This window comes from Emys orbicularis, chromosome 1, assembly GCF_028017835.1.
Source record: "Emys orbicularis isolate rEmyOrb1 chromosome 1, rEmyOrb1.hap1, whole genome shotgun sequence".
In the NCBI taxonomy this organism is placed as follows: domain Eukaryota; kingdom Metazoa; phylum Chordata; order Testudines; family Emydidae; genus Emys; species Emys orbicularis.
The window spans coordinates 350,134,414-350,159,595 of record NC_088683.1 but is presented as its reverse complement, the minus strand read 5'-3'; the positions used below and the strand labels follow the sequence as shown (position 1 = coordinate 350,159,595).

At 44.6% G+C, this 25,182-nt stretch overlaps 1 protein-coding gene across 1 annotated transcript in view; it reads right to left on the bottom strand.

Annotated features, from left to right (window-relative positions):
* Positions 1-24,709, bottom strand: part of PRCP (prolylcarboxypeptidase) — a 62,740-nt gene extending 38,031 nt beyond the window's left edge. Inside the window, exon 1 of the mRNA XM_065422496.1 lies at positions 24,493-24,709. Within this exon, the coding sequence (XP_065278568.1) occupies positions 24,493-24,654 (162 nt within the window). The 5' untranslated portion in view covers positions 24,655-24,709. The remainder of the gene's footprint in view (positions 1-24,492) is intronic.
* Positions 24,710-25,182: the final 473 nt, after the last annotated feature.

The window sequence follows — 25,182 nt, the reverse complement described above, 5'->3', positions numbered from 1 at the left end:
GTGCCTAGTTCTGCCTGCCCTTATGGCAATAAGGATAAGCTAGAGTCTTAAATAAGACCTTAAATTAATTTTCAAAGGTTAGATTCGGAAATTAAATCATTTTATGAAGTGCCAAAAGGAAATCAGTCTATAATAGCATGACATACAGGAGAGCTGTTAAGATATGACTGTACTTCCTGGCCCAGCTCCTTGACCCAAGACAGGGTTAATACCTTGTCATATGGCAGGGGCCAGTATTCATTTACCCCAGTGGTTACTCTAACACAGGAAAGGCATGGGAATTTACAACCCAATTTTTTCAGAAAACCCTGAGAACAGGGACTCAGCGAGGCAGCACCTCTTCAACTGTGACTGTACCATTGTAAGCAGACTGCTAGTGTGTCTTCTTCGCGGATAAGAGCAAGATATTATACTTTCACTTGTTTCACTAGGGCTTGTTTTATTTTGTTGGAGCCTTGATACTTGTTCTGAATAGGCGGTCGTTGTTTAAATGAATCACCCGCTTCTAGCCCCCGTTTGTCTCATTTGTGATTAGAAACACTCAAAAGGGAAATCTTGGAGAGGAACTCTGCTATTGTCCTGTGTCACAGCTTAGACAAACTGCCTGGAAAACAACAGGCTGAAAAATACTCAGATACCCAGAGGAAACTGTAGGAAAGCAGCAAACGCTATTCACGTTAGCCTCTGTTAAAAACAAGTCACCCAGTGAGCAGAACATAATGCAGGGCTATTTTTATATAAAATCAAAATAAACAGTTAAAATTTAAATGGCAACACAGTGAAGGTCTTCGGGAAGTGAAAGACAATCTTGGTTACATGCTTTGACAAACTCCCTGCTCCTTTGAAACAGCCTTGGCTGTCTGATTAAAAGCATAGATATCCATGCCACGTAAGGCAGTGTCAGAATAAAATTGGGTTTTAATTATTTAAGGAAAAAACCCCGTGGAAATCACAGTAAGATCGCACTCTGGGTATGTCTACACTGCAATAAAATATCCTCATGGGGTTTGAGAGTGCAGGTGCCAGCCTGAACCCAAACACCTCCACTGCAATTGTACAGCCCAGCAGCCCGACCCCCGCAAGCCCAAGTCAGCTGACACAAGCCGCAGCACAGACATACCCTCTCACTCCCTTCACAGCACTCCCCACCACATCCATCTTCCATCAATGGACAGGTTTGTGCTGCAGAGAACCAAAGAAGAGTGTAAAATTGCTGTAAAGCACTGTCCCAATACATGAGCAGTTTTCATGAGCTAGCGAACAGGAGTGGCTAACGGGAGTTTTGCGAGGGAGTTCAGGTGAAGGAGGAGCAATTACGTGACCCTTGGGGTAAGTTTGTTGCCTGTAGTGTGTGTGTTTGGGTTGTGCTTGCTGCTTGACTGAAATATGCCGCATGGTATATATAACAGGAGCGGCTAACAGGGGAGTTTTGCGAGGGAGTTTACAGAAGGAGTGTGAGGGTGGCTAGATACACTTAACATTCTTTAAACTTAAAGCCAAAACCACCCCCTGATAAAAACAAAACAACAACAAAGGAACGAGCTGCAGGAGTAAATAGAGAATGCAGGCAGAAGTCCAGCAACAGAGTGGGGGCTATCCTGTTTATTGCACCCAATGCAGCATGTCTGATTACCTGTCCTATGGGCAGGTGGCGTATGTGTGCATTCGGTGCAAGGAGCTCCTGGCCCTCAGAGACTGTGTACGGGCTTTGGAGACCAGAGTGGCGGAACTGGAGGAGCTAAGGGAGACAGAGAGGTACACAGATGAAACTTTCTGGGACACAGTAGAACGGTCCCATCCCCAGTCTGACAGCCTCTGTGCTGCTGAAGAGGATGAGAGTCTGAGGGAAAGAGAACATCCAACTGGAGCAGAGGGAAACGATCCCATAGTTGGAACCCTCCTTTCAGATGATGTTGTGGTATCCTGTCGCACTGAGGATACCTCTCCGGGGGAGGAAACTCCAGTTATCAGGAAGAGACAGGTATTAGTAATGGGCGATTCGATCATTAGAAACATAAGATAGCTGGATTTGCGATGACCGGGAGAACCACATGGTGACTTGCCTGCCTAGTGCGAAGGTTGCGGATCTCTCGAGATATCTAGATAGACTTATGTGTAGTGCTGGGGAGGAGCCGGTGGTCATGGTACATGTAGGTACCAACGACATAGGGAAGGATAGAAGAGAGGTCCTGGAGGCCAAATTTAGGCTGTTTAGGTAAGAGATTGAAGTCCAAGATCTCTATGGTAGCATTCTCTGAAATGTGCCACAGGACCCTCTGTTGCTATTCTCTGAAATGCTTCCAGTTCCACGCGTAGGGCCAGTTAGACAGGCAGAACTGCAGGGTTTCAATGCGTGGATGAGACGATGGTGTAGGGAGAAGGGGTTTAGTATTAGGAACTGGGGAAACTTTGGGGAAAGGGGGAGTCTATACAGGAAGGTTGGGCTCCACCTAAGCCAAAATGGAACCAGATGGCTGGTACTTAAAATTAAAAAGGCCGTTGAGCAGTTTTTAAACTAACAGCTTGGGGAAGGCCAACAGGTGCGGAGGAGAGCGTGGTTCGGACAGAGACATCCCTTAGAGAATCTCCTTTAATAGATCCTCCCCTATGTCCTAGTAAAAGGAGGAGAGGATGGAAGATGATAAAATACAGGTAGGATCTGATGAGAAACAGTCAAATGAAAAAAACACCCATTCAATTACATCATGTAATGGCAGACAGCTAAAAAGTAACAAGTTTTTAATGTGCTTATATACCAATGCTAGAAGTCTAAATAATAAAATGGGTGAACTAGAGTGCCTCGTATTAAATGAGGATATTGCTATAATAAGCATCACAGAAACTTGGTGGAATGAGGATAATCAATGGGACACAGTAATACCAGGGCACAAAATATATTGGAAGGGCAGATCAGGTATTGCTGGTGGAGGAGTGGCACTATAGGTGAAAGAAAGCGTAGAATCAAATAAAGTAAAAATCTTAAATGAACCAAACTGTACCATAGAATCTCTATGGATAGTAATTCCATGCTCTAATAAAAAGAATATAGCAGTAGGGATATATTACTGACCACCTGACCAGGATGGTGATAGTGACTGTGAAATACTCAGGGAGATTAGAGAGGCTATTAAAATAAAAAAAACTCAATAATGGGGTATTTCAGCTATCCCCATGTTGACGGGGTAAATGTCACCTCAGGACGGGATGCAGCGATAAAGTTTCTTGAGAGCTTAAATGACAGCTTCTTGGAGCAGCTAGTCCTGGAACCCACAAGAGGAGAGGCAATTCTTGGTTTAGTCCTAAGTGGAGCATAGGATCTGGTCCAAGAGGTGAATATAGCTGGACCACTTGGTAATAGTGACCATAATATAATTAAATTTAACATCCCTGTGGTGGGGAAAACACCACAGCAGCCCAACACTGTAGCATTTAATTTCAGAAAGGGGAACTACACAAAAATGAGGACGTTAGTTAAACAGAACTTAAACGGTACAGCGCAAAAAGTGAAATCCCTGGAAGCTGCATGGAAACTTTTTAAAGACACCATAATAGAGGCTCAACTTAAATGTATACCCCAAATTAAAAAAACATAGTAAGAGATCCAAAGAAGTGCCACCGGGGCTAAATAACAAAGTAAAAGAAGCAGTGAGAGGCAAAAAGGCATCCTTTAAAAAGTGGAAATAGTGAGGAAAATAGAAAGGAGCATAAACTCTGGCAAGTGAAGTGTAAAAATATAATTAGGAAGGCCAAAAAAGAATTTGAAGAACAGCTAGCCAAAGACTCAAAAAGTAATAGCAAAAAAAATTTTAAGTACATCAGAAGCAGGAAGCATGCTAAACAACCTGTGGGATCAATGGACTCAAGCACTCAAGGACGAGAAGGCCACTGCGGAGAAACTAAATGAATTCTTTGCATCAGTCTTCACAGCTGAGGATGTGAGGGAGATTCCCAAACCTGAGCCATTCTTTTTAGGTGAAAAATCTGAGGAACTGTCCCAGATTGAGTTGTCAATAGAGGAGGTTTTGGAACAAATTGATAAAATAAGCAGTAATAAGTCACCAGAACCAGATGGTATTCACCCAAGAGTTCTGAAGGAATTCAAATGTGAAGTTGCAGAACTACTAACTGTGGTCTGTAACCTATCATTTAAATCAGCTTCTGTACCAGAGGACTGGAGGACAGCTAATGTGACGCCAATTTTTACAAAGGGCTCCAGAGGTGATCCCAGCAATTACAGGCCGGTAAGCCTAACTTCAGTACTGGGCAAACTGGTTGAAAGTATAGTAAAGAACAAAACTGTCAGACACGTAGACAATTTGTTGGGGAAGAGTCAACATGGTTTTTGTAAAGGGAAATCATGCCTCACCAATCTACTAGAATTCTCTGAGGGGGTAAACAAGCATGTGGACAAGGGGGATCCAGTGGATATAGTGTACTTAGATTTTCAGAAAGCCTTTGACAAGGTCCCTCACCAAAGGCTCTTAAGCAACGTAAGCTGTCACAGGATAAGAGGGAAGGTCCTCTCATGGATTAGTAACTGGTTAAAAGATAGGAAACAAAGGGTAGGAATAAATGGTAAGTTTTCAGAATGGAGACAGGCAAACAGTGGTGTCCCCCAGGGGTCTGTACTGGGTTCAGTCCTAATCAACATATTCCTAAATGATCTAGAAAAAGGGGTAAACAGTGAGGTGGCAAAATTTGCAGATGATACAAAACTACTCAAGATAGTTAAGTCCCAGGCAGACTGCGACGACCTACAAAAGGATCTCTCTAAACTGGATGACTGGGCAACAAAATGGCAAATGAAATCCAATGTTGATAAATGCAAAGTCACACACACTGGAAAACATAATCCCAACTATACATATAAAATGATGGGGTCTAAATTGGCTGTTACCACTCAAGAAAGATACCTTGGAGTCATTGTGGATAGTTCTCTGAAAACATCCACTCAATGTGCAACGGCAGTCAAAAAAGCAAACAGAATGTTGGGCATCATTAAGAAAAGGATAGATAAGACAGAAAATATCATATTGCCTCTATATAAATCCATGGTACGCCCACATCTTGAATATTGCATACAGATGTGGTTGCCCCATCTCAAAAAAGATACATTAGAATTGGAAAAGGTTCAGAAAAGGGCAACAAAATTATTAGGGGTATGGAATGGCTGCCATATGAGGAGAGATTAAGAAAACAGGGACTTTTCAGGTTGGAAAAGAGACGACTAAGGGGGGATATGATAGAGGTCTATAAAATCATGACTCGTGTGGAGAAAGTAAATAAGGAAGTGTTATTCCCTCCTTCTCATAACACAGGAACTAGGAGTCGCCAAATGAAATTAATAGGCAGCAGGTTTAAAACAAACAAAAGGAAGTATTTCTTCACACAACGGCCAGTCAACCTGTGGAACTCCTTGCCAGAAGATGTTATGAAAGCCAAGTGTGACATTCTGTACCTTGGGGGAACACCCTATACTCCCATGTTCATCCTTATAAAATGATTGTGTGGTATCGAATGCAAAGTTTGTCATGTCAGGTGTCTTCAGAAGGCTCATGATGCACTGAGCATTGTTGTTATAGTAATGTTATAGGCCAGGGTAGACAAACTTTTTGGCCCGAGGGCCACATCTGGGTGGGGAAATTGTATTCAGGGCTGGGTCAGGGTGTTAGGGTGCAGCAGGGGGCTCAGGGCAGGGGGGTGGGGTGCAGGAGGAGGCTCAGGGCAGGGGGTTGGGGTGCAGGGTGCAGGAGGGGTACAGGGTGTGGCCTCTAGCCTGGTGCCGCTTACCTCGAGTGGCTCCGGGGTGGCAATGGCATGCAGCGGAGCTAAGGCAGGCTCCCTGCCTGCTCTAGCCCCGCACCGCTCCTGGAAGTAGCCAGCATGTCTGGCAGTGGCTCTTGGGGCTGGGGTGGGGAAGGCAGCTCCGCCACACACTGCCCTCGCCTGTGGGTACTACCCCCAAAGCTCCCATTGGCCATGGTTTCCCGTTCCCGGCCAATGGGAGCTGAAGGGGGCAGTGCCTGCAGGTGAGGCAGTGCATGGAGCCCTCTGCCCCCCGCAGCGGCCGCTTCCAGGAGCGGCCGCTTCCAGGAGCGGCCGCTTCCAGGAGCGGCGCGGGCCAGGGCAGGCAGGGAGAATTTCATGTATATAGTTATGAGGCTGAAAATGTGTCCTCAGTCATGGCTTAAAACAGGCCCAGGCAAAAACTCTCGAAGAGCAGAGGGGCAGTTCACACTTCATCAGGGCATGTATGGGACAAACCCAGCCCAGCTTCACAGGAACAAAGGATCTGTTGGACTCTCGAGTGAGTCACCCCCCTTCCTCCCCTTGCTCAGTTTGGGACTGCGATGAGGTAATGCTCACCTGACTCTGAAGGGGAAGGGGCAAGGCCAAGAGGGAAGAAAGAAAATGATAAAAGGGAGAGACTTTGCCATGCTCTTCCTCTCTCTTCCACCTCCATCTCCAGACATCACCAACAAGCGACTGAAGCGCTGATCAAAGGGGAGAGCCTGCATGAAGTGCAACCTGCCAGCCTGTGGTGAGAAGCATCTAAGTTTGTAAGGGCACTGAAAGTGTTAAGATCATCTTAGAATACGTTTTGCTTTTATTTCATTTGACCAAATCTGACTTGTAGTTTGACTTATAATCACTTAAAATCTATCGTTGTAGTTAATAAGTTGGTTTGTTAATTCTACCTTAAGCAGTGCATTTGGTTTGAAGTGTGTCAGAGAATCCCCTTAGGATAACAAGCCTGGTACATAACAATTTCTTTGTTAAACTGATGAACTCATATAAGCTTGCAGCGTCCAGCGGGCATAACTGGACACTGCAAGACGGAGGTTCCTAGGGTTATGTCTGGGACCAGAGATATTGGCTAGTGTCATTCAGTTGCACAACCCAAGCTGCTTACATGCCAGCAGCTGTGTGTGAACAGCCCAGGAGTGGGGGTTTCCTCCAGCAGAGCAGGGTAAGCCTGGCTCCCAGAGTCGAGGATTGGAGTGACCTAGCAGATGACCGGTCCAGATAACATAAGGGGAACGTCACACCAAGACTAACAGGGTTCAAAAAAGAACTAGATAAACTCATGGAGCATAGGTCCATCAATGGCTATTTGCCAGGATGGGCAGGGATGGTGTCCCTAGCCTCTGTTTGTCAGAAGCTGGGAATGGGCGACAAGGGATGGATCACTTGATTACCTGCTCTGTTCACTCCCTCTGGGGCATCTGTCATTGGCTACTGTCAGAAGACAGAATACTGAGCTAGATGGACCTTTGGTCTGACCCAATATGGCCTTTATGTTCTTTTCTATTCACATCAGTGACATTTTAAATTAGGACATTCTGTCTGAAATAAAATAAATAATATGGCCCCAGAGAGAAGTGTTTCTACGAGGAGAAGAAAAAAAAAAACTATCTGCGTCCAAGCTGGATTAATCAAGGTGCATTATTTTGCATCGCTTAGAGCTAGGCTAGGCACCTGGCAACAGGTGGGGAAAAAACCCAATCCCTACCCCAAACAGTTTACAATCTGATATTAGACAGGACAAAACAGCGGGGATAACTGATGTGAAGACTGAACAATCAAGATGGAGACACGACCAATCACCAGTATTTTTCTAAGTAGCTAATAGTAGGGATGATAAACTCATGTTGTGGGAGTCACAGATGACGAGAGTCTTAAGGATGGATTTGAATGAGGAAAGTGAACTGGTACCCCTCCCCTCACCCTTGATGTGACGTTTGATAAAAGCTGTAAGCTTGGTACAGGGATGTGTTGCTTGTTTTGGGAAGCAGTTGGAGGCATTGTTAAATAACAGCATTAGATAGTAATACACACTACATAGTCTCTATTTCAAAACAAACCAGGAAAGAGAAATAGTCTCCCTAAATGCATCTTTTTGAATAGGACATGATGAAAATACATTGTGTAATATACATTACTCCTCCCAGGCTTTGCTAGAATTTTACAAACTGGGATTAACAAACATAGGTCCAAAAACATAAACATAGGTTTAGGGTAGCAAAACACTTCCTTTCAGCTGGATTGTTTCGTAAGTGACTGGGCCACATATTATGAACACACAATGCAATGCGGTCACTCCTACAGAACCTGAATCGCCAGAATTTTAAATGGCAGATTCCCATATATCCATTAAATTAACTGCTTTGCATCATAAGGAAGCTTTTATTGTATAATCCCAGAACAGGTACTGTGCAATCATAAAAATATAGACCTGGAAGGGAACTCTAAAGGTCATCAGGCCCACCCCTTTGTGCTGAGGCAAGATTAAGTATACCTAGACCATCCCTGATAGGTATTTGACGAATATGTTCTTAAAGCTCCAGCACTGGGTTTTCCACAACACAACTTTTAGACCCAGAATCCCAGTTTCTTTAGGGAGGATTTTACAAGAAACAGGTACATCAGTTATAAAACAGTTGCTGGTTCTGTCTAGCAACCTAAACTTTCAGAATCGTAGAAGTGTAGGAGTAGGAGGGACCTCAAGAGGTCATCTAGTCCAGTCTCCTCCACTCAAGACAGGACTATGTAATAGCTAGCTAGACCATACCTGACAGGCGTTTGTCTAAACTGTTCTTAAACTCCAATTATGGAGATTCCACAACCTCCATAGGCAATTTGTTCCTAACTGTCAGGGTAGTTAAGCACTGGAAGTGTTTCCTAATGTACCAACCTAAAATTCCCTTGCTGCAATTTAAGCCTATTACTTCTTAACCTCTGAGGATAGGACAACGAGAATACTATTTTCCCCTCCTCCTTGTAACAACCTTGCATGTACTTGAAAACTTACATCCCCATTCAGTCTTCTCTTCTCCAAACTAAACAAATCCATTTTTTTCAATCTTTCCTCATAGGTCATGTTTTCTAGAACTTTAATCATTTTTGTTTCTCTCCTCTGGACTTTCTCCAATTTGCCACATCTTTCCTGAAAGGTGATGCCCAAAACTGGACACAATACTCCAGGTGAGGCTTTATTGGCATGGATTAGAGTGGAAAAATTACTTCAAGTATCTTGCTTACAACACTCCTGCTAATGCATCCCAGAATTATGATTCTGCCCACCCTCCCCCTCAAGAGTTTTCCACTGTTGACTCATACTTAGCTTGCAATCCACTATAACCCCCAGAACCCTTTCTGCAGTACTCTGTCCTAGGCAATCATTTCCCATGTGGTATGTGCACAAATGACTGTTCCTTCCTAAGTGGAGTATTTAGCCTTTGTCCTTATAGAATTTCAACCTATTTACTTCAGACCATTTCTCCAGTTTGTCCAGATCATTTTGAATTCTAATCCCATCCTCCAAAACTCTTGCAACCCCTCCCAGCTTGGTATCATCCACAAACTTTATAAGTGTACTCTCTACGGCATAATCTAAATCATTGATGAAGCCATTGAACAGAACCGGACCCAGGACCAGTGCCTGCGAGACCCCTCTCGATATGCCCTTCCAGCTTGACTATGAACCACTGGACAAGTCAGCTAAAACAGGGGTTTCATAAAATTCAACAAGCAAGCAGCAATTAGTCATACAGCCATACAATATTAAAGATCATCAGCTGCCACTCTGGCAGTGCTGCAGCAGGGCTCTACATTGCTATGTTAAAGCCGTAAAGGAGACAACTGCTCAACATGGTAGAGAGAGCTGGAACATTTGGGGCTATAGTAGACTTGGTGCCCTATAGTTGGAAATGCCAGAAGCAACATGCAGAGTGGAAATACTGTACCTTTTCCAAGAGACCAAGACAAGACAGCTGGAGGCTTTTGTTTTAAAATAAAAAACAAAGCCCCACAAGACCTGCAGTGGTATCCACATGTACGCAGCAGGTATTCAGGCAGTCTGTTCTCACCAATGATTTCTATACAGAATGAATTTCTCCCTGGCCTAAACTGTCCTAACTTCTGGGAACATGGCTGCCTTCATGGAGTAATTTAAAAGAGGGGGGGGAAATATTTTTTCATGTTAACTGTATTTTTCCCCTAAATGCCAACTCTTTGTTATGGTTGTTTTGCAAAATTAACATTCTGAAATATGACAAAACCTTAATAGAACTTGTGCTTCTAAACTCCTTAGGATCCTCTTTGGTCTTGGTATTAAAAAAAAAAAAAGTAATGTCTGTGGCATTATGCCCCATATTCTTCATAGTACTATTATAGGCTATGATTAGTTCATAATTAGTTCTTCACTGACTCCCCGCCCAAAGAGACTCCAGGAAACACCTAAGAAACAAGGACTGGACTGGGAAGAAGGGCTGAACCCAGGCTAGAGGGATTTCTAGCCTATGAAAGGAATACCTGGAGTTTTAAGCTGCAAGCAAGTGCAGTTTGCCCTTTAAGAAACTCTGCAACCTGCTCAATCATCATTTAGGGTAAGAATGTGTTACTCATAGCCAATCTCTTTAGTATATTAAGCTTAGATCATGTTTTTGTTTATTTACAAGGTTATCTGCTTTGATCTGTTTGCTATCCCTTATAATCACTTAAAATCTATCTTTTGTAGTTAATAAACTTGTTTTTGTTTTGTCTAAAACCAGTGTGTGGAAATCATAACTTGGGGGCAGAAAGCTATGTATATTCCTCTCCACATTGAGGGAAGGGGGCGAATTTTATGAGCTTATGCTGTACAGTTCCCTGTGCAGCCAGCGGCGTATTATCACCTAGGCCAACAAGGCCTAGGCCTAGGGCAGCAAATTTGCTCTTGCCCCCTCCCCAACTCCGCCCCTTCCCCAAATCCCCGGCCCGCTTCCTCCCCCAGGCGCGCCGCGCTTCCCTCCTTCCACCTCCCTCCCAGGCTTGCCGCGCTGGGAGGGAGGGAGAAGTGAGTAGCAGCACGTTCGGGGGATAGCGGAGGTGAGCTGGGGCCGGCGGGCACGGGGAGTAACTCTTGGGGGGGGGGCAGGGAATCACTCCCTGCCCCAGCTCACCCCTGCTCCACTGCCACCATCCTCCGAGCGCGCCACAACTCCCCTTCTCCCCCCTCCCTCCCCGGCTTGCCGCGGGGGAGCGGCAATTTTTTGACGGCCTAGGGGCGGCAAATTTGTTAATCCGCCCCTGTGTGCAGCTCAAGATGGTATAATTTTGGGTTTACCCTCCAGAGAGGGTGTGCGCCTGAGAAGCTGGTAAGTGCCCTAGCTATATAGCCTTCCCATGCAAGGGCTGGTCAGAAAGCCTGTCTGCATGTTACTACAGCTCGGTGTGTCCCTGCGTGCCGGTGAAAGTAGGAGACCAGGAGCATGTCTGCAGCTTGTCAAAGCATTACAGGATGAGTGGGAGCCCAGGCTGGTGGGTCGGGGGGGCTCAATGGTACCCCTTTCCAGCCAGCACCCCGGAAGGAACCCATCACAATGTCCTAAAAAGCTAACCTACTCTTTTATCTGAAAATCAGCAATAAATTCCAAAGTGGTCCATTTTAATCTTGGGATTAGATTCATGTTGTGATGAGACAAAGATTATTGCACAGCTGCAGTCTGAGAGTGGCGTTAATCAACAGGTGGAGCAGTGTTTGCAGAATACAGTAATTTAGTGCCTGGTTAAGGGCAGGTTAGTATGTAAAATGTACAGGTCAAAGTTTCAGAAGCAAGAGTTAGTTTCTGTAAGACTGCAGAAAAGAGCAGACCAACATAGGTATTTCAAGTGACTGAATTCCTGCATAGCTAAGATAATTTTTGTCCTGACTACTAACAGGCTTAGAGTAAATTTTTATTATTTATATCATGGTATAACCTAAGGGCCAGCTGGGATCAGGAGACTAACTCCACTGGGCATTACACAAACAGAATGAGACAATCTCTGCCCTGGAGAGTTTACAATTTAAACAGATAAACTAGACAAAAGATTAAGGAGAAAGGGATATAACAAAGAAGGTTTTGCAAACATCCTGTTAGTGCCACCATGTTTTCACCCTTTGGTTGGCTTAATTTTTTGGGTGGGGTTTTCTTGAGAGGGGATCAGCTAAACAGGGAGACCAAGGGAATGTAGGGGGGAAGAAAAGTTATCAAGCAGAACAAACACTGTTTCAATTATATTCCATTTCTCTCTTTTCATTTTGTATTCCTTCAGGTTTTGAAACAGATTCAAAGACAGTCATGTGGTCCCTAACCTCTTCCCAATTTGGGATGTGCTACAAATCATCTACATATACGACAATGATGTCTCATCACAAACATGCTCTCAGGCAGTTATATGGTCTTGATCAGGGGTAGGCAACCTATGGCATGCGTGCCGAAGGCAGCACGCAAGCTGATTTTCAGTGGCACTCACACTGCCCGGGTCCTGACCACCGGTCCGGAGGGCTCTGTATTTTAATTTAATTTTAAATGAAGCTTCTTAAACGTTTTAAAAACCTTATTTACTTTACATACAACAATAGTTCAGTTATATATTATAGACTTATAGAAAGAGACCTTCTAAAAACGTTAAAATGTATTACTGGCTCACGAAACCTTAAATTAGAGTGAATAAATGAAGACTCGGCACACCACTTCTGAAAGGTTGCCTACCCCTGGTCTTGATCCTTCTCAGCTGGAGAATGAATTCAATGCAGAACATGTTGACATTAAACACCACTTTGAACTGCTAGCAGGCTCTGAACCCCTACCATCAGAGGAATTCACAGTTTTGGTTTGACCATTAAACAGAGGGCCAGATCCTCAAGTGGTGTAAATCAGAATGACTTCAATGGAACTATTCTGATTTACATCATCTGAGAATCTAATTTGTGTGTGGAGTTCATGAAAGGCCTCTTTCTACTTCGAAGTTTCATTTGTTTAGCCTTTTAAACTTTCTTTAATCAAGACACTGTCATCCACAATTCTCACCCTCTGCTTATTATAGTTTGTTAATGATTAAAACGGCTGGTGCATGAAAGAGGAAGTGTTTATTTTCAAAGAGGCAGTGGTGATTATTGCTGCCTTTTGTAGTTACTGTATTAACTGCTCCCTTGAAGGAAGAGGCTGCAAGTTGTGAGGAAATTAAGTGTTTCCTGCTTACTTTGAAAAGTTGATGTCTGCATTGTGACCCGTAGATAAACAGTGTATAAAAATAAAAATTCACTGACAAGCTGTAACAAGTACTTCCGCACTTGCCTATCTGCTGAACAAGATCTATTGTTTTTGCTTATAGCTTGTGTTCACTTATAGCTCCTGGTTTAAATCCCATTATGAAATCACAGCAGAGCTGTTGCCAAGTACTCCGATACTACTTGATGAATAAAACATATAATCAACACAGTGTTTGTCACAGACATGAATTATCACTTCTTTTTAACCAATGACACTACTTTTAATTAGCACTAAGTGGGTTTCAAAAACCACTGATTTTTTTCCTTTCATCAAAAAAATTAAAAGGCAATTGCATTATGTCATCAGTGATGAAGAAGAGATCCAACTTATTTGTTCTCAACATGTTACTATTCTGAGATGCCATCACTAGTACCAATTAAATATTGCACCATAATTACCGGAATTAAAGGATTAATCTCAAGAGCATGTGATTTAAGGACACCCTACATCAATTCATTGTTTTGCCCAGGCTTAGCCTCTGTGCTTCAGTTTTATCAGTTCAAAAAGGAGGCATTGCCCACACATCTTTCCTTGTAAAGTGGTTTGAAACCCATGGATAAAAAGTGCTACATTCGTGCCAAGTTATATTATACAGCTCTGTTTAAAAACAAGCCAGATACTAATCCACACAAAAATATCATACTGAATTGAGAATTCCAGAGTTGGGGCTAAAGGCATTTTTGTTTTCATAATTATAAACTCCCTTCTTGTGAACACAGTACACAGGCAGGTCAAGAAACTGTTAGACTTAGCGCTCCATAGGAAGGGGGACCCTCTCTCAAGTAGACATGACTCATGCCATATTGGGCTTGATAGATGGAGTCCATACCTTGTACCAAGAAATTACTAGGACGCCAATGCTGCTCTCAAGGAATTGGTGTAATACAGTCTTTGTGGCCAATACAGTATCACATAGCAGGTAGCTATCACATTCTGAACCAGCTGTAACTTCCAATGAGCTTCAAATGCAGCCACACGGACAGCACTACAAGAATCCAGTCTGGACGACACAAAGGCAGGAGTGACTGTGGTAAAATCCAGATCTGACAGAAGCATTCAAATTCTCACGGTCAGAAATAGATTACAAAAATGAAGTGAAAGATATGCTTAGCTACCTTCCAAACAAATAGTTTGAAGGATTGCTACATACACTACTCTCCATGCCATATACAATTCAACTGTGGAATTTATAGGCAACAGCAATTAAGCATCACACCCTTTTAATGGCTGTTTTCCTGCTTCTCTCCCCACAATGATTTCTTTTACAGGGCATTTTAGGGTTAAGCATGTTATAACGTTAAAAATATATATACAGAAAACCTGTCTTGAGCTGTGCCTAAACTAGAAAAATGTTTAGTTTCCCTCCACTTCAGCTCCACCAGTGGGAAATTTTAGTAGAAATTTCCTAGTGCAGGCACATGCAAAGATAGAAATTTCTAATTTAATAACAAAACCAACTCCTATTGTATTCTTTGGGTCAGGGACAGTTTCTTACTAGGTGTACAATGCTTAGCTCAACGGGGCCCTGATCTAACATTGGACCCCTAGGCACCATTGTAATGAAAACAAACATGCTTAACCCACTCCCCCTCTCTTCCCCAATAAAACCCTAGCAAAAACAAAATTTCTTAGTGCGGACCAGGCTTCAGAGCCTTAAACAGCCAGTCACACTTTGACACTGGGTTCTTTATCTAATCATTTGACCATGCTCAGCACCATCATATCCCAGCACCCATGGTGGTGGTCCCAGAATGCATGGGCTTCCCCAGGTGAATGTGAAGGCTTGATAATGAATCATAATCCAGATTGTAGCTAGGTCTTGTGCGTTGCTGTGAAAGGAACACATTAAGCGTCAATGTGTGGGAGTTCCTGATGCATCTCTTGGAGGCAGGGTAACTTCTGTGACTGACAGAAAGAACTACTTCCGAAGGAATAGTTTGTCTTCTCTTTTCCTTTTTTCTTTCTTTCCTCCCTACTTTTGCAATTCTGACCTCAAGGTCTTTCTTTCCCCAGTTCTTCTACGTTTAGCAGCATTTCTGACTGTAACGTAAGCCATGGTACTGAAGGCATCTGATCCAGCTGGGAACTGAGTTAGTGGTATTGCTTGGGGGGTAGGGATAGTTTAGTGGTTTGAGCATTGGCCTGCTAAACCCAGGGTTGTGAGTTCAATCCTTAAGGGGGCCACTTAGGGATCTGGGGCAAAATCAGTACTTGGTACTGCTAGTGAAGGCAGGGGGCTGGACTCGATGACGTTTCAGGGTCCCTTCCAGTTCTATGAGATAGGATAGGTATATCTCCCATTGAAAAAAAGCTAAATTTTCATGTCTCAATGCACTCTCCCCTTTTATGCACATGCAATTTTATGGACACAAACATTTGTGTTTTAATAACAGGAGTACTTGTGGCACCTTAGAGACTAACAAATTTATTAGAGCATAAGCTTTCGTGGGCTACAACCCACTTCTAGCCCACGAAAGCTTATGCTCTAATAAATTTGTTAGTCTCTAAGGTGCCACAAGTACTCCTGTTATTTTTGCGGATACAGACTAACACGGCTGCTACTCTGAAATTTGTGTTTTAGAGCATTACCAATTACACATGTACTGGATGGCTTTGTGTGTGTATTTTATAGCCTGTATGAATTAGCACTTGAAGCTGCTTGCATGCAAACAGAGCGCATTTTGAAAACTGTCCCACAATTTACATGCACTAGTTTGAAAATATAAACCCCTTGCTAAAGATAGTAGTCTCACGATCTTGATAGAATTTATAGGACCTGATCTTTCAAACCAATGCTGGAAAACAGTTTAAGTTTTAAATAATGCATTATATCAGTACAAGCTGTTGCATAGAGGCTTAATTCTGTGAAAGATGGAATCAGAAAAAGTGATGGGGGGGAAACAGGGCCTATCAGACACATGCATCAAATCCCCCAGAAGCACTATGTATCAAAGAAAACTCTGACATACATCTTATTAGCTCTTTTGCTGAAAAAACTATAAAAGTTATTAAGAACTATACAATGAGACTCATCAGGAAATGCAAAAGTTAAAGTTCTCAGAGTAACATCACCTCAGCCATACGGGCCATTAGTGGCATTCTGGATCATCAGTTCAGCTGTTAAATTTGTACTAAAACCAGATGTTTTATAGGCTCTGATGTTCTTCATGCATATGTATAAGTAGCTCCTCCTATGCCAAATTCCTCACCCTCATAATGTTGGAGTGTCCTTATCTTATACGTTAGTATATTAATTAGTTTAAATGTATTAGCATGTACATTGATTGGGTTACTGGGACTACATGCAGTGAGACATCTGCTGATGTTCTCCAAAAACACCCTAAACTGGTACAAACTGCCTTCTTGCTGTTACCTGTCAGCAGTTTTCCTTAATTTCAGCACTTGTGATTACTACAAAACAAGCAAAACAACGTCTTATGCCATCCTGTGGTTAAGGTCACTTATGCTAACCCTGTGACACTGACAGATCAGCCAACTTGGGTATGACCCATAACAACATAACAGGAGGCACTGAAATGTGATCAAGACAATCTACTTGTATGTGAATTTCAAAGAAATGTACTAGACCAGCAATCACTAACCCATTTATTTGCAGTATAGAAATCAGCTTGTAGATGCTAATTCCCTTTCATGTCTTAAGTGCTTTATATTATACATGCGGATGGTTCAGTTAACCTTAAGATCAAAGATGTACGATACTGCAGGAAACTAATACTACTATCTATATTATCTTCAACTTAATTATCTATGCCATAATGAAGTAGTGGCTAATTGCCTTATGTGAATGAATGCAACTAGTTTATCTATGTATGCCTAGGAAATAGACGATTAGCTTCAAAGCAACTATCTGCACTGCCTCTTCTTCCCCCGGGGAGGTCCTGCTGTGACAAGTGGCTTGCCAGCTTGCTAGGGAGCTATAAAGGAAAGCCCCGGGCCTGATCTTGACATCTCAGGTCTGCTTAAACTTTAACAGGGAAGGTTTAAACCATAAGACTGAAGTTACCTTGGATTACCCTGGAATTCTCATGGAAGAACTTGAACAAATTCTACACCTGGACTGCCTGTTGGACTATAACCTTCTAAATTGATTCCAGAAAGTCCTTTACAAACCAGCAGTCTCGCCATCTCTGCTATGAAATTGACCAAAGTACTTTACACACATTTGTATGTATATTGAGCTCTTAACCATGTACAACTCTCTCTTTTTTCTTTTATTAATAAATCTTAGATTTAGTTAATAAGGATTGGCTGTAGCATGTATTTGGGTGAAATCTGAAATATTCACTGGCCTGGTGGGCAATGTGTCCAGTCCTTTGGGATAAGTAAAACTTTTATGGTGAATAAGGTTTTTAGTAACCCCTCATTATATTCGGGCTTGTCTACTCTACCGCACGGGGTCGATCTAAGATGCGCAACTTCAGCTACATGAATAGTGTAGCTGAAGTCGACATACTTAGATCTACTTACCGTGGTGTCTTCACTGCTGTAAGTCGACAGCTGACGCTCTCCCGTCGACTCCACTTGCGCTTCTCGTTCTGGTGGAGTACCGGAGTCGACGGGAGAGACGCGATAAATCGACCCCCGCTGGATCGATCGCTGCCCGCCAATCCGGCGGGTAGTGTAGACAAGCCCTTAGAGTTGTCTGTCTAGATGGGAGCCAAAGGCTGGATTGCCTAAAAGGGGACTGTATTTGGTTTCTGGTTAGCCAGTGTGGTATTACAGAAGCTGTTTTGTTACTGGATTGGTGAATCTAATTATAGAATAAATCACCAGTCTTGGGGATTGTCTGCCCTATCTCTTGCAGTCTGAGTTGGCATTCTCAGCATGGCCCATCCAGGCACCATGGCCTATCCAGGCACCATGGTCACAAACCCTTTTAAGCAACTATTCCTACACAGGCTGTTTGGCCTTACACTCATGCTAACTGCTTAAGTTCTTCTTATAGGTCTAGGCCTATGGGCCCCTTGCATTTCTGCGTTATGTTCCTAGTCCTTTACCTTATAACCATTGTGCGGGCTACAAGCTCCTGCAAGGGCTACAGTACTTTAATACACATTCCAGTGTTTCCAATCTAGGATGTGGGATTCCTGGAGTGGGAAAGGTGCCAGACTAGTTTTAGGAGGCGGCAGAGGATCACTGTGGGTCTGGAAAGCTGCATGATTCCAGATTTTCCACCCCTCAGGCCCCCAACACATGGCAAAACTGCTGCCAATCTGCAAATAAAAGTGGTAAGTGGCTCCTTGAGAGATACCCACACCTGCCTCTTATTGTGACCTCTGACATAGCTGGCTGTATAAAAGTAGCTCACACAAATGTGGGTGCAAGCGGCAGATTGTCACCCCCAGCTTCCCTTCTCCATTACACTCAGCTCAGCTTCAGATAGCATCAATGAACACTCCCAATATGTAGCCTTCTAGTGAGTAGGAGAATGGGCTCAAAACTACCAAAGAAAAGAGGATAAGTTCCTGTCTACACACAAAAATTGTACCGCATTAACTATACCCATATAGTTAAAGCAGTACATCTCCCCTTGTGGATGCAAGTGTACCAGTATAAGAGTGCTTATGCTGATAGAGTTTATTATTGTAATGGAAGGGAATTAAGCTATCTAGCACCTTCATATTGGTATAAATGTGTGCACGCAGAGGTGTGGGGGTGGTGTACCACTTTAACTATTTCACTAGAAAAGACACATACCTAACCCAAATAGTTAAACTGATACAAAACTCTGTGTGAATCAGACCTAAAAGTCAGAAAGAAATATGTATGAGAGCAAAAGTGAATAAGAAAATAAATAAAAGACAAGATGGGAAAAAGGACAGTAAGGAGAAATAATAGGTAGCAAAAAAAAAAAAAAAAAAAAGAGACCTGTGTTAGGACATGGCCATCATTGCTCCAGTCCATTCCAAGCTTGGTTTTCAACAAATAAGATTGACAGCCACTGATATGCACAATACTGTACAGGCAAGGTATGCAAGTTAAAGGTCTCATAGCAACATTAACTTCCGCATTACTTGATTTGTTTCTCAACATTCTGGACTTCAGCCTCCATCAACATAAGCTTTTTGCATTTAATCTCACTTTAAGTAAGAAAAAATGGGTAAAGAGGAAGTTAATGTTAAACTTTATAATTCCACTGCGTACTTCCCCAGTTGCACAAAGAGCATATTCAGCAATCGTTGAATCTCAGCAGTGAAGCTTCTGATACAAATCCTGCTTCAAACAGTGCTATAAAGTGTTTACATGCTTCACAGTCAAACTCAATTTAAACACAGAAATACTGTACTGTGCAAAAGTGATTTTCCCCTACAGTCATTTGCAACTTTTTATTTAATAGTCTTTCCCGCTCCTCCGCAAAAAAAAATTTACCCAAGGGATTAGTTAGAACTTACTATATGAAAAGTTGAGACTTTTCAAGGTGGTTCTTCTGAAGTTATCCATTTGCAACATGCCATTAAATATTCTTTAAAGCTTAAAGTATCAAGTTTGTTCTCTGACAATGGAACTTACTCCTTGTTGAAAGGATTCTGCTCAAACTTTTTAAAGTACCTCTTTGGACAGAGATCTAGTATAGAAAGTTTCAGCCCCAAAGGAGAATTTTTGGAAGTGGTGAATATACAAAAATGGGTTAAAAATGAAAGTCTGCTTTGTGAATTACACTATGATGTTTGTTGCCGTATTCACAAATTCAGTTTTCTCTTTTTATATAACATTCTAGAAGTCATTATGCCGAACTTGTTTTTCTCCTCTCAATCCTGTGTTAGAGACCATTTGCAGCAAAACAGGATCTTTGTTGCTAAGAAGCTAAAATAAGAAATAGGGAACAGAAACTTCATACTTTGATGTCCTATAAAGTTGTGAAACATTGTTATCCCCATTTGTATGCAGTATTGTTATAGTCAGGTTGGTCCCAGGATATTAGAGACAAGGTGGGTGAGGTAATATCTTTTACTAGACCAACTTCTATCCGTGAGAGAGACAAGCTTTTGAGCTTACACAGAGCTCTTCTTCACGTCTGGGAAACTCACTCAGGCTATGTGTACACTAGAAGCGCTACAGCTGCACTGCTGAAGTGCTTCGTGTGAGGACGCTCTAAGCCGACGGGAGAGAGCTCTCCTGTCGGCTTAATTACTCCACCTCCCACAAGAGGCGGTAGATATGTCAGCAAGAGAGGCTCTCCTACCAACATAGCGCTATCTACACCGGCGCTTAGGTCGGAGTAACTTATGTTGTTCAGGGATGTGGATTATTTACACCCCTGAGCAACGTAAGGTATACTGAAGTAAGTTCTAGTGTAGACAAGGGGCTGGTCTACACGGGCGGGGGAGGGGATCGATCTAAGATATGCAACTTCAGCTACGCGAATAGCGAACAGCGAATAGCGTAGCTGAAGTCGAAGTATCTTAGATCGAATTACCTGGGGCCCACACGGCGCGGGATCGACGGCCGCGGCTCCCCCATCGACTGCGCTACCGCCACTCGCTCTGGTGGAGTTCCAGAGTTGACGGTGAGCGCGTTCGGGGATCGATATATCGCGTCTTAACGAGACGCAATATATCGATCCCGGATAAATCGATTGCTACCCGCTGATACGGCGGGTAGTGAAGACATACCCAAGGTCTCAGAGTGTCACTGATACATACTTAACACATATTTAAAGGACCATTCAAGGTGAAGTGGCCCATTAACTCCCCTCCAGTCATAGGGAGGAAAGGAAGGGGGGGGGACAGCTGAGGGGGACTTGTGTGTGGGGAAAGGAGACTAAGGTTATGTCCATGGGCGGCATATCTAATAGGCAGGGGAAGGCTGTACCCCCCCAAACAGCCCAGGTGGCCCCACCCACACTCAGTCCAGAGTGCCCCCCCCAGCTAGTTGGCCCCAGCCCAGGCAGGCTGCAACTCTTCCAGGAAGGTCCTGCTGGGGCTGGGGCTAGAGCAGCTGGGACTTGGGGTAGCTAGGGTTGCCCAGTGCTGAGGGGGCCCCGGCACAGGGGCTGCACCGCCCAATGCTCCAGGGCTGGGGGGGGGGGGGCGGGAGAGGAGGGCCGCATGCACGCCTGGGGGGGCCACAAACACGATGCTCTGGGGTTGCGGGGGGGGAAGCACATGCCACCCGGCGCTCTGGGGCTGCGGGGGGGGGGGCTGCAGGGGGTAGAATTTGGGCTTGGGGCCTCAAGCAGAAGGGGTGGGCCGTGGCAGGGGCTAGCCTCCCCGAGCCAGTGCTTCACCCACCGAACCATGGTTATGTCTACACTACAGACCTTACAGCAGCAAAGTTGTGCCACTGCATCTGTACTGCTGTAAGGTCTCCCGTATAGCCACTCTCTTGCCTGCATAATTAACGCACTCCAATGAGCGGCAGTAGCTGCGTCGGCAGGAAAGCGTTTCTCTTTTTTCCACACTCCTGAGCAACAAAAGTTTTACCGACCAACATGCTAGTGTAGACATAAACATAGGCTATGTCTATACTACAGCTTATGTTGCTCAGGAGTGCGAATAAACCACCCTCTCTCCTCGAGCGACATAAGTTACTCCAACATAAGAGCTGGTATAGACATAGCCAGAGTCAGTAGCAGAACAGGGAACGGAATCCAGGATTCCTGGCTCCTAGTACTTCCTGTTCCAACCATCAGAGCATATACCACCTAAAGCTTTAATTGCCTGAAGTTTCTAATGAGAAGGTGGGTGAGGTAATGTTTTTCATCAGACCAACTTTTGTTGGTGACAGAGACAAAAGCTTTCGAGGTTACAGAGTTGCTCTTTAGCATTGGCTAGGAAAGGCATGCCGCCTGACGTCCTCCTGTTTATCTTCCTATGGGATCAGGACACTGGTGTAGTACAAGAGGCTTAAAAAAAAGAGGTCTGTGTAAGCATGAAAGCTTTTCTCTCTCACCAGTAGACGTTGGTCTAGTAAAAAATATTACCTCCCTTGTCTCTCTAGTATCCTGGGACTAACACAGCCACAACAACACTGCGTACAATGAAATTTCTAATGTTTTTCATTTTAATTAAGTATCAAGACCGGCAACACAACGATACTCATGCTCAGCACCAGTATCATGAGATTGCTGTGCATTCATCTCAGTTAGTTGGGCACCAGCACTCAACACTAGTATGGTAATAAACGATGCACCACATCCCTGTTTGCCCTCATTGCTACACTAGCAAAATAATCAGTCTGACTGTTCCTCCACATGATTAAGCCTATTGGAGGGTTAGCAAAGCTTCCGTGTTGTTAAGGGTTAGAGCTGTGGGACTTTTAATTAGCAGGTAGAAAGCTGAAATTCCCCGTCCAGATTTTAAAAAAAAATCTGCATGTATGTGATTGGAAGAGGCTGTAAGGAGAGTCTTTTTGAAGGGTGGGAAGTGCCCCCTTATGTGGACAGATAGTTGGTAGAGGAGAGTCCCCAGGGTCTGTCGGATTATGATCCATAGGAAAGCAGTACTACTACCTGGGGTCCTTACTAAACCCATTCCCCTCCTACCTCCTAAGTCTCTAACATGAGAGAGAGGACTCCAGTCCAGTGCTAGCATCCCAGTAAGGTCATGTGTTCATACACGAGGTGCAGAGGGCATGTTGTCTGACCATCCTGTGGACTTCCTCTCCAGTTTAACTTCCTACCTCCTAGGGAATTAGGACACTGGTGTTGAAGGGGAGGGGGAGAGAGATCCTTTCCCTTCCAGCAGTCGACAGTCAAGTGATTTCAAATGTATTAGATACCTATCCAGAGGTCAATATGATTGGGCATTGCTCAAGCACAAAAGTTTGGCAAGAATCTCAATAGCTGAGAGAGGAAGTGGCCTAGACACCTCCACAGAGCATTGCCCCTGGACTTCATTGGTGGCCTTATTTTGCATATTGACTTCCTCTTGCTAATAGGTGTGTAAAGTTTTCCAATCCCCAAGCACCGTACTAGCATCACTGCACTGTTTCACTCTTGTACAGCAGTCTTGCAGTCATGTAGAGGGGTGACAATAAAATTATGCAGCACCCCAGGAGACTTTACAGGGGACATGACTAATTCATTGCCAATCACCATCCTCTGAATAATCAAGAGGAAAAAACAGAGCAATTTATAGCAACCTGTCTTACCCAGCAAGAGTCTACTGGCTGGACAACATTACCCTCAACAGAAAAGTAATATTAAACTATTCATCAGAAATGAAATATGTTTTTCCAAATTTGTATTAGTTTTAGATATTAAGCATTCAGAGATAATGCTTTATACGTGGAAAGGGAGGGAGCCTGTACTCAAATAGGATTATCGTTCAGATGCTTTATGTCCAATTGCACAATGCTAGGAAATTAGAACAAATTCCATTGAGAATAGCATTATCCAGCATTTTGTAAGAGAGTCTTTCCATTTGTAACAAGACTGCAGGATCCCACAGGCCAATAGTATGTAACTGATGATTTCCTGTTCTGAAGTTTAAAGGGGAAAAAAAATCCCCTGCTACAGACAGATACAAATGTGCCCCTAAATTCTAAGCAGACACCTCCACGTGGGATTTCTTTTAAAGGTCTGGTAAAATCTCACAGTGGATTATGCACCACTACTATGTTATTGTTTGTATTACCTCAGCATCTAGTACCATTAGTCAGAGACCAGTATCCCACCATGCGAGGAACTTCACAAACGCAGAACAAAAAGATGGTCCCTGCCTCAAGGAGTTTCCACTTTAAGTAAAGCTATTTGAGCTGTATTTCAACAAGACACTTAGGGTACGTCTACACTGCAGTTAAAAATCTGTGGCAGGTCCATGCCAGCTGACTGGAGCTCAGAGAGCTTGGGCTAAAGGGCTGTTTAATTGCAATGCAGATCTTTAGAGGCACAGCTACACGGCAATCAAACAGCCCCTGAGCCCAAGCCCCGTGAGCCTGAGTCAGCTGGCATGGGCCAGCTGCAGGTGTCTTAATTGTAGTGTAGAGATACTCTCAAAGTATCTCAGTCCTTTCACAACTGCCTGAGGCCTCCCTTGGTCCAGGTTAGACACAGCCTCAGAAACATAAGAGAGAAGAGGGCCCTTAACAGACACACCATGAGAAGGGGGCAGATGACATCAGACCCTCGTGCCAGGGAGTGGGTGCTGATCAACAGGAAGAGGGGCCCTACCCAGACAGCTGTTGGCAGCCCCCAGGTATGGGATACGGGTAAGCCCCCAGAGCTATGTCATACCCCAAAGATGTTGGGGAAGGGGGTCTGAGCTAGCCCCACAGACACACCTCCTCCTGGGAAGGGGGTTGCTCAGTAGGAAGCTCCCCCAGACACTCACGCTGGGGAGGGGCCTGGGGGAGGTGGCCGAAGAGGCTGGGCCCAGCACAGGGGACCCCCCAAGACACTCACACCGGAGGTGCCGGGGCTGGCTCCGGCGGGGCGAGCGGAGGCGCTTACCTTCTGGGGGAAGTAGCGGGTCTGGTAGAGAGCGGTGGGGCGGGGCTGAGCTCTCCCCGGGGGGCCCCGCCGGGAGGCCAGGGGCAGGGCGGAGAGGGCCCCCGGAGGGCAGCAGACGCTGCCCAGGCTGAGCAGCAGGAGCAGCCCCGGTAGCCTCAGCATAGTGACTATGAGCAGCGCCGCCTGCGCTCCGCCCGCTTTATACCGGCCGCAGCTCCCCGGGCACTGCCCGGCCCCGCATGGGGGGCGGGAGAGGCCGAGAGGGGAATCCCGGGGGCGGGGAACGTGAGCGGAGGAAGGAGCGAGCCCGAGGGGGCGGCTGCTGGGGGCCTCAGCGCCCCACCCCTATGCCTAGCGAGGGAAAGGGGTTCGGAGCTATCTGCCTAGGGCCCCCGGCCCCCTCAGGAACCCAGGGGGCGGGGCCTACCCCAGCGTGCTACTCTGCAGCTCTGATTGGTTGGCGGTCCGGGCATGCCAGGATGTGGTTGGATTTCCGGGGATGGGCAATGAGTGTCTCTCTGGCTTGACTGCAGTGATTGGCTGCAAAGCTGGGGATGGCTACCACTGATTGGCTGTTGCGTTTGGAAGCGGTGATTGGCTGCCTGATTGGGCTCAGATGATTCTTTGGCTGTTCTCTGTGAAGAGCAGCGGTTGGCTACCTGGTCTGATATTGGGAGGCGGCGATTGGCT